This window comes from Micropterus salmoides, unplaced genomic scaffold (genome assembly GCF_014851395.1).
Source record: "Micropterus salmoides isolate LMB-PRFRI ecotype aquatic unplaced genomic scaffold, ASM1485139v1 Ms_hic_scaffold_9, whole genome shotgun sequence".
Taxonomy (NCBI): Eukaryota; Metazoa; Chordata; class Actinopteri; order Centrarchiformes; family Centrarchidae; genus Micropterus; species Micropterus salmoides.
This window is the reverse complement of record NW_024044681.1, coordinates 21,395,752-21,405,642: the sequence shown is the minus strand read 5'-3', so window position 1 is coordinate 21,405,642 and position 9,891 is coordinate 21,395,752. Positions and strand designations below refer to the sequence as shown.

Here is a 9,891-nt window from a genome sequence, read left to right as displayed (position 1 = left end):
CAGATGAGAACAGCCGGGACTGAGATTGCTTTGTGTGTAGGGTTGTGTGTAGAGCCAGACGGTGCTTGCTGGAGGAGCACAGTGCAGAGAATAAGCATAAGCTTGTATTATGGAGTTTATAGATGGGTGCAGACCCAGTTGTCAGTCAGTATGCCAGCAATACAGAGTGTATATGATCATTTGATGAATCTAACAGCTGAATATTCTCAGTAATAGAGCATATTGCTTTTAAATACGAGAAGTTCAATGAATGAAACCCATTCCTTGCTAATTAATTTCTTGACTGTTTTTTGTTTGTTTGTCACAGTTAACATTCACCTAAAAAGAGACTAATCAAAGATACGTAAATAGAGTACCATGCTCTTTGTGGTAAAGGTAGGAATACCACCTTATTTATCCTAAAGTATCATGGAAACTAAACAGGACTGTAGAGTAGGAGCATGAACATTTCTACTTGTTTGGTACAACTTTATTATTATTAAAGAAAGCATGATAACCAATTTCATTCAAGGTGTATTTTTGCAAGATTGATATAACTATTGATATATATGGAAGTAGCATAAATTTTTTTCTTGCAGTTGAAAAACGTCTGACTTTGAAGGTCTGACTCTGAAGCCAAACCCACTGGCCACAAGCTAAAAGTGATTTTATTTTGAAATGCGTCACCGGAAGTCCTGTTTATTTTTTTCGTGACTGGTTTGACTTTTGTTTCCTGAGGCAGGATGACAGCTGAACTGGTGGTGAAGGTAGAGCAGTGCAGTCTATAACATTAACAGCCATCATAAACCCCCGTTTTATTAAAACGAAGGACCGACAGATTTCGCCGTGTGACTCCTGTTTGTACCAACCCGCGGGAGTGTTTGAGTTTACCAGAGGACGGTAACCGTTAACCTTGCGGATATTGTTTGTTCCTATTCACCAAGAGAGAAAAAGATCCGTGTCCGGATGTGCCAGCAGTATTTGGTTCTTTGCATGGCGTAGGCACCTTTTCTAAAGCAGGATATTCTTGATGTTTGGAGGGTCGGAGGAGGCCCTCGGGTCGACAGCTTGTCCCGTTAACATTAACTATAACGTTACTTCCAAATAGACCGATTTGTGTGGGAAAAGATCAACGACATGGTTGTGCAATAGAGAGGAAGAAGCGTTGTAACACGTCTTGACTAACCTCGGTGTTGTGGAGAGAGCAAGTCACCAGGAATCCAGTGTGTTTCCTGCTCTAAACCCAACAACAAGCTTGTGAGAGCTATTTACAAGGGACACAAAAAGAGGAAATATTTGTGTCCTTGCCTCTTGTGTGTGTGTGTGAACCCCTCCGCGGACCGGGAAAACCTTCACGATGACGGGCAGCACCCCAGCGGACATGGTGAGAGTAATTACTGTCAGTAGCCTATATCACAACTAACCATTTAACTTACATCCATTTATTCCCCGTCAGGGTTTTGAACCAAAAAATGCTGCTACTGGTTTCAGGCCCAGTATGACAGGGGTTGTTAACTATAGATCCCAGTGGTTCCCAGAGTTGGGTTTGTGGATCTCCAGTGCACCTTGTAAAGGAAACTGTGGCACTGATATTGTGCTTATTAGTGCTTGCAGCTTTTTCTTCCTTAACTGTAACTCATGTATAGTTTTGCGTGTTTGCTGACACTGCATTTTTAAAATACATGTATTTTTCCTATAGTTCGAAGCAGCCATTGACTCCCATCGATTTCTCTATAGTATGAAACTCTGTGTGCACTTCTTTATGTCCTGTAATCTATCATAAGAGATAATTGATTTTTGTGTGTCACATTATTTTGTGTGCCTCATGATAATAATGCAGATATTAAGTAGTTGATCAAGGAAATGAATTGCCACTTTTGGTAATTGACTAGTCATTTATCAAGCAAAATGCCAAATAGCTGGTTTCAGCTTTTGAAATGCAAGGATTTGCTTTTCTCTTAAAAGACATTTGGGTTTCAGACTGCTGGTGAGTCAAAGCAAACAATTTGAAGCCCCCAACTGGAGCTTTCAGTATTGACTAAGATGTTATTAGGACTGGGCAATAAAACAATATTGATAATTATTGAAATATAACTTTCCTCAATAACAGTATGACAATTGTTCAATATATCATCAATAAATATTTTATTAAATTAATTAGAATTAAAGTAACACTTAATTTTTTAAGTGCTAATTTGCTATGGCTTCATTTTGTTGAGGAAAAGGGACAGAAAAAAGTTATTAATCATATTTTTTGAAAAAATATTTTTTCATAATTGTTTTTAATGTTCTACCTCAGATATACTATTTGGCATGATTTCTTCAATTTTCACTTTTATTGTGATAACATATTTGGTCATATCGCACAGCCCTAGATGTTACAGACTATATGAGAAATTGTCTAAATAATAGACAATGACAAAAATGATAGTGAGCCATAATACTTACCTGCAACTCGAATACGTTTCAAGAGTCTAATAATTGATTTTCATAATATATGGAAATGAGGAAGAAAGACAATGGCATCCTTCGAAAGTGGACAAAATACATGAACATTTCTAAAACAAAATGATCTTCGGTTTAAGTGATTGGCAGTGAATGAGCTAAAAGATACAAAACCTACGGGAACAGATACATTTGTTATTATTTTGATTAGATCATTTTTAGCATTCCTCTCAGATCTGATTTGATCATACCTGCTTATGTAGTGGCAAAAGGAGGCTAAACTATGACCTTAAGTTTGTGGTCATCATCAGGTGACTTTATCAGCTTACCCCCACCCACTCAAGACATTATCCTCTTATGACTTATTTACTTGTTTTATACTAGCTTACTGCCTTTGGTGCGTATTATGAACTCTCATCATAAAGATTTATTTCAGCCTCTTGTGGGTAAGCTATTCCAGAAATCAAAAGGCATATAAAATGCATTCATTTGGGTTTACCTACTTTTAGACATAATATTTCCTCTCTGTCTGGCAGTTTTGTGTCTGTCATTTTTGCTGCCAGTCCATGGTGGGTCTAAGAATACTTCCGTGTCTATGTATAGAAAGGATAAACCACGCAATGTGTCACTCCACGCAAAGACCAGTTATACCAGCTGTGCCTGTACTCCTGCACAGTCCAGCTGATCCCCTGAACAGCAGGTCCATTATGTTGTCAGGACGTTTGGGATAATACTGTGAGGAAGTTAGAGGTGAGCCGGCCTCTATGCATATGCGGTCCAGTCAAAGCTAAAGCGTGTAAGTATAGCACATCGCAAGGAATATCCATGGATTATGGACATAATCATGATACGAATCTTTCCTTTTCTGACCTGATATGGCTGATAGTTAAATCCTCAGGAATCCTAAAGAACATTCATAGAAGGTCTTATGTCACCATCTCAATCATGTGTGGGGCTTCATGTGAACCTCAGTTGCAGTGTTATGGGTTAGTTAACTGTGTTTTTATCAAGCGGGAACGTCCAGGTCTGAAAAGTGAAGCCAATACAGAAGTGCTGTAAACTTGCATTCTTTCGAATGACCAGAAGGGGGCTGATTGCAGTGAAGTCTATGACAAAATGAGCCTACTTCTCACTTGATTTATTACCTCAGGAAACACTTTCCTAATGAGTTTATGGCCTCAATTGATAGTTTCATAGTCTTCTTCGATACAGCATGATGTTCATTTAATAACGGCGACTTGTCAGGTGTAGCAGTGCGTATCCCTCCCTAGCTCCATCCTCTTGTGTAAATATGGTCACTTCTGGTTCCAAAAAAAACAAGATGGTGGCCAAGATGCAAAACTTGAGGCTTCAAAATGGTCCGTGTTTTTTCTTGCCTATTAGAGCGGTAGCATAAGATTATCATTCTGAGAACCTTGGGTCAAGCCTCCAGCTGCTCTGCTGAAGTTTCTTTAAGCAACTCATTGAATCCTTGCCAGCTGGTTTAAAGCTCAGCCTGTTTTGAAAATTTCCCCTGTGGGGGAAGTATCACATTATTTTGCATCATTTACTGCCAGTGTCAGGCACAAGGTTCCTTTCTTCAGTAGTAAAGTAATAATATTTCCTCAACGGCCAACTTTCAAGTGTTGTTTTAAATGGGGTTACCTCATGCCAGAGCTGCTGTCTTTAGGCTCATGTTATTAACATGCCTGCAGCAGAAACACAAAGGTCAAACTCTGCACATAAGTAAGACGTTTCAGGATTTCTGCCAGTGTAAATAGTCGGATAAATTGCTTCCCTTAGTGGCTTAGTTCCATCTATACATCAAACTAGCTCCTTGAGTTCCCTCCGGGAATTTGTGGAAATATCAGCTGTCTGCATTTAACTCATCCTGTGTGGTTGAAATCAGCAGCAGATGCACATTCTCTCTTTGTTTCCCTCCGTTTCTCTCTATCAGTCTGTGGAAGGAGAAAGTGAGTTTGTATGTGCACACACACTTATAAAGGCTGTATAGAGTGAGAGTGAGAGTAGGAGGAGAGGAGATTGCTGGTGCCAAACATTGTGGGTGAATGAATCTGAGAGAAAGAATAGGAGAAGGAATAGTCGTGCCTTTTGAGAATGGAGGATGGGATTTCCCCCCCTCTGTCTTTGAAAGGAAAAAAGAAGAGGGGTTGAGGGGTAGGAAGAGTGAAGGGTTGGGAGGGGGCAAATTGCCTCGCTCCAGGCAAGCCTCAGAAGTGCTGACAGGGTCGAAATGGTTTACCATGGTAACAGTGGGACGCTTGGATCTGAGGTCTAGATGCCCTTGTGAGTGTGTTCAAGGATTGGGCTGGGGCTCTCCGCAGGTGTGTGTGTGTGTGTGTGTGTGTGTGTGTGTTTGGTAACAATGAGTAAATGAGAGATAGAGAGAGAGGGCGTAGTACAGAAGCAGGAGAAGAATAAAGCACCTCAGTTCTGATAAGCTTCGCTGAATAAATAATTCAAACATCACCGCTTTAGATATGCCCTCGCACAGCAGAGAAGACAGAGATATCCAGGTACACACACACAAAAGAACAGTACATGACGGTTCAACTTTATCATAAGAGTTTATCAACTGTAACTACTGCCTTTATTAATATTTAATACATTATTTACTACTTCTTCCATTAAGAAGAACTTTTGGTTTAGCCTGGTTCCAGCCATCCAGAAAGGTCCGCTAATCAATTAGCGGACCTTTCTGGATAAATAGATTAGGCAATATACAGAAACAGAATTGCAAAGCAAAACTTATTTTAATTCCAAACATTCAATGGTTCCAGTTTCTCAGATTTGAATATTTACAGTAGTTAACGGAATAGTTTTGGAGGTTTGATTCTGTAGAATTACAGAAATAGCAACTCAGCATATTTTTGTGTTCCTTCCGGGCATCCGCTGCTGCGTCCTCGTTGACTGAAAATGATGCAGTCAGGGTGGATACAACAGTCACAGCTTATTGGTTGCGATTTTACATAAAATATGATGTATTGTTCATTGTTATAGTCCTTAATTGAGGTTTTATTTTTGTGGCTACTTGTAAATGTAAATCGACTTTCAAGTGTTTTTGAAAATCAAGTTTTAATTTTTTTTTGTTCATATGCAGCAATTTTCTTTATTCTTTCAAGCTTCAGATACTTATTTACACTATATAATAGACAGTATGTATATATATCTCAAATAAGCCATTATCTGCTTAATGAGTATTTCTACCATTGATACATTTAGCTGATTATACATGTGTACTTTTACTTTACTAAAATTAAGAATGCAGTGACTCTTTTTATAGTGTGGTATTACTACTTTTAAGTAAATACTTTGAATACTTCTTCCAGTACTCTCCACCGGAGGAGGATAAATAACAGTCAGGCATTTTCCACAACCTGGCCCAAAAGTTGTTGTTATAAATTATGTATAAAGCACTGGGAAATAATTGATTAACCATTAACAAAGCTAGTAGTTTCAACTTGCCTCAGTAGAAAGTGGCAACAACATGACTGTGACTTCTCATTCTGGTCGTAAATAGTTAGTAAAGGCATACAAGGCACACATCTGATCCTGATATGATAGGAAGAAATATACCGCATGTACACACTCATACACACTGAGTGTGTAGTATTCAAACACTGTATAATTTGTGCAGTGGTGAGTATGTGTTAATCTGTGTTGGAGGTGGCAATGACAGCCATAACACACGACCAGATCAGGAGGTACGATAGAACAAACTTCATGTTTCATCTGTAATAATCGTTAGGTTTGTTTTGATCGGAATTTAGAGATGTGAGTAGAAGTTTTCAGTTTGCACAACATTTAACAATTTTGACCAACTTCTTATGTAAGGTCTCATTGAGAAGTGTGTAGGATCATAAACTCTCCACTGAGACTCATTTAGTCAAACAGCACCTGCACCAAATGAGCTCTTAAGGTCAGTGAAATGCTGTTTTGTTATTATCAATGAATCTGCTGATTATTTTCTCTCAATCGATTAAATAATTAGTGTATAAAAATGATATGTCCGGGTGTTGTCTTTAAATGTCCAAAACCCAGAGATATTAAATTTACTGTTGAAAAAGACAAAAGGAAAACTGCTAAAATTCACCTTTCAGAAATTATAACCAATACATATTTGGCATTTTTGCTTAAAAAAATCAAAATTGTTTATTTGCTGATTATCCGTTACAGTAAAGAACATAGGCTACTATATACACTAAACATCTATTCAGAATAGTGGATCTTTGTGTGACTGTATCTGTGTGTGACCAAAGGAGAGTCACCTCTGCTACTCTGTGTGTGGCTAATTATAATGTTGATGCTTTGAAAAGCAGTTTATGGTTCATTGCCACATTGTTCAGGATCCCCTTGGGGCACACACACACACACACACACACACACACACACACACACATACACACAAAGGATTAGGGGCCAGAGGCATAGACTGCAGGCCAGAGGTCAGCAGTGTGTTGGTCGGGAATGAAAAAACAGTGGGGAATCCTTGCTGCTGAAAACAGCACTCCCTGTCCCTCTTCCCACTCGAGCTTAGCTCAGCACTCATGACACCGAGTAGCTAGAGACAGAGAGAGGTCTGCAGGCGTTCTTCAGCCTCGGGCAGGAGCCTCAAACGGGGCTTTGATCGACACATACAGAGAGAGAGAGAGCACCATTGAATCTTAACACTGCCAGTTGGATGAAGCATGTCAGTTAATATGTGTGCTTTGCTGATGCCATGCGTTTTGCATTTGAGTCTGAGTCACAGATCAGGATTACATCATACCGCCCGGGCGCACGAGTTGATATATTGACTCTGACATTGTCACATGTAGGCCTCGCAGTGCCATGGAAAGTTCTGACGGCAGTTCTGAAGGAGCAGGAGCTGTTCTCCATTCATATTAATTTCAAGCATTTCAGGAATTTGATGACTCAAAGTTGAAGATTGAGCAGTGCAGAAGCTGAAATATGTGTTCTGCTTAAGATGAATGATGTGAATACTTATTCTTATGACTGCAAACTGAGTTTTTAAATATTGATATAGAAGTGAATGGTTCTTTTGGGTCATATTGTGATTGTTGTGAATGGAAAATGAATTGAAGACAGCTGTGAAAGTTTGCAATCTTTCCAGACTATTGACAGTTGCTGGTTATGTCAAAGCTTTTGTCAATGTGTGTTTCCAGCAGTCCTCTGTGATTGTGTAGGCTTAATTCAATTGTATTGATGCATGTCTACAACACCAACAGGAAGTCCTATTGAGAACCTCTCGTCCATTGATTGCTTATGTAACCGCTGGTTTGCTTATGTTTGTCTTGTGTTCTCCAGTGTGGCATGTGTCTGTGCATGTGCATCCTATGTGATGTCCTCTATGAATAATGGCACCATGCTGCATAGATCTAGGTCTATATACCTGCCAACACTCATGCTTTTCCCTTTTCATGTCTGTCCTCTATGGGAGCCATATTGCTCTTGTTGCTAAAAAAAGTGCCAATAAATATATTCTTTCTTGTAGCTTGACAGCGATTAAATTTAGATGTTCTGAACCTAAAAATGTACTAGTGCATGTTGTAGCCTACACAACAATAAACATTAACAAAGTCACTCAGTTTTTCAGCAAAATTCATGTTTCCTTATAGTCTAGAGTAGAGCTGCAATGATTAATTGATTACTTGTCAACTATTAAATTATTTTAATTAATCAGATTGAGTCATTTTTTAGGAAAAAAACTCCAAATTCTCGGATTCCATCTTTTTAAACGTGAATCTTTTCTGGTTTCTTTGCACCTCTATGACAGTAAACTGAATATCTTTGGGTTGTGGACAGATGTTTGAGGACGTCATCTTGGGCTTTGGGAAACACTGATCCACATTTTAAAGACCATACATCTGATCAATTAATCACGAAAATAATCGACATTGTAAATAATCGTTGCAGCACTAGTCTGGAGGCTACTACACATACTCGCAGACAGTCACTCCACTTTCAAACATCTCATTTAATCTCGGGTAATTGAACGTATGTAGATGTCTCAGTCAAGCTGTTGCCTTAATTTAGATTGTACTAGGTATTGAGGTTAAAATGGAGTTAATAGGTTTAGGCTAGTGGCCCATTTCACAAAGCAAACATTAATAACCGCCTAGATTAAATCATCGGGATGAAGCTAGTTATTAGATTTCATCACTCACCTGGCTTGATAGTGAGACCCTGTCTCTTTTGTAGTCTGTTTGCCTTTCTGATCAGCTCAGCTAGAAGACTGAGTAGTTCTGTGAGTAACCCAGAGGGTTTCTGAGAAGAAAAAAGTCTGTGTATGTGTGTTGGGCTAAGGGCTTATTCTGCTGGAAAATCCCCCTCTTTTCAGCAGTCATTGTTGGCAGGTATGGCTTTGCTCCGGCTGAGGAATGTGTTGAGCTACTTCACCGTTTTGGGGCTCCCGAGAACCCAGTTCAAGAGTAAGTGTCTTGTCTGCACTATTGATTCTAGTGCTGATCTCTCTTGACACTTAATAGGCACTTGTTGTTATCTGCATGTCTTCATGTCCTTAAATATTAATATTGTAGGAGCAGCAGTAGTGACACATGCTGTGACTCAGTTTGGATACTTCAATTGTACACTTTCAAGTAATACAGTGTGTACACTGTGTACTTACTTGCGTAGTTCCTGAAATTCGAAAGGGTAGTGTCGTCTCAAATCGAACACAGCTGTTGTTAGCTTACTGGAAATGACAATCGCAACATTTGACAGCTGCTTCTTCTTCTTCTCCTTTTCTCCTACTCCTTCTTCTCCTTCTCCTTCTTCTTCTTCTTAATGGTAAATTGCTACTGGACAGAGCATTACCACCAAATTAACCCAATAAACACATTTATAACTCACATTTCTATAGTGCAATGTTAACTGGAGCAACCTCAACCGCTGCAGTTCCCCTCCCCTTCCGCTATGTAGCCAAGATGGCGACCCTTGAGCGTGAGAAATGAACTTTTTAATCGTTATAGAGTACACCATCCAGGTACTCGTCACATAATTGTGCGTGTAAGTGCACCTACGCACTCAAAATAGCAAGTGTAAGTATGGAAGAACGCAAATTGAGACACAGCAATAATGTACAGCAAAATTCACAGTGCTGATTAGAGTGAGGACACTCTTCAGCTTTTATGCCAAGTGTTCAGTCAGAGCATGACATAAATGAGTGGGAGTAAGTGTGAGTAATATGCAAGCGCTCAGATGGCGCTAACATGACAAAGTCCGAACTGGACTCTGTAAGCCTGCAGCCACTTTTGTGTGTGTGTGTGTGTGTGTGTATGTGTGTGTGTGTGTGTGTGTTTTGTTCACATGTTTATGCGTACACAAATTTGCATAGAGAAACCAGTGAGAGCACAACCTGTTCTTCCTGTTAAGTTTGACGTGTCTGCCCTTGGCTTTGCCAGCGGAGAAACACCCACTCCGGTTCTCGTTTGCTTCGGAGAACAGAACAAACTAGGGCTGCGCCTA

At 39.5% G+C, this 9,891-nt stretch overlaps 1 protein-coding gene across 1 annotated transcript in view; it reads left to right on the top strand.

Moving 5' to 3' along the window:
- The first annotated feature begins 703 nt into the window (after window positions 1-703).
- ubl3a (ubiquitin-like 3a) overlaps window positions 704-9,891 on the top strand; it is a 36,791-nt gene continuing 27,603 nt past the window's right edge. Inside the window, exon 1 of the mRNA XM_038708001.1 lies at window positions 704-1,363. Coding sequence (XP_038563929.1) covers window positions 1,337-1,363 — 27 coding nt within the window. The 5' untranslated portion in view covers window positions 704-1,336. The remainder of the gene's footprint in view (window positions 1,364-9,891) is intronic.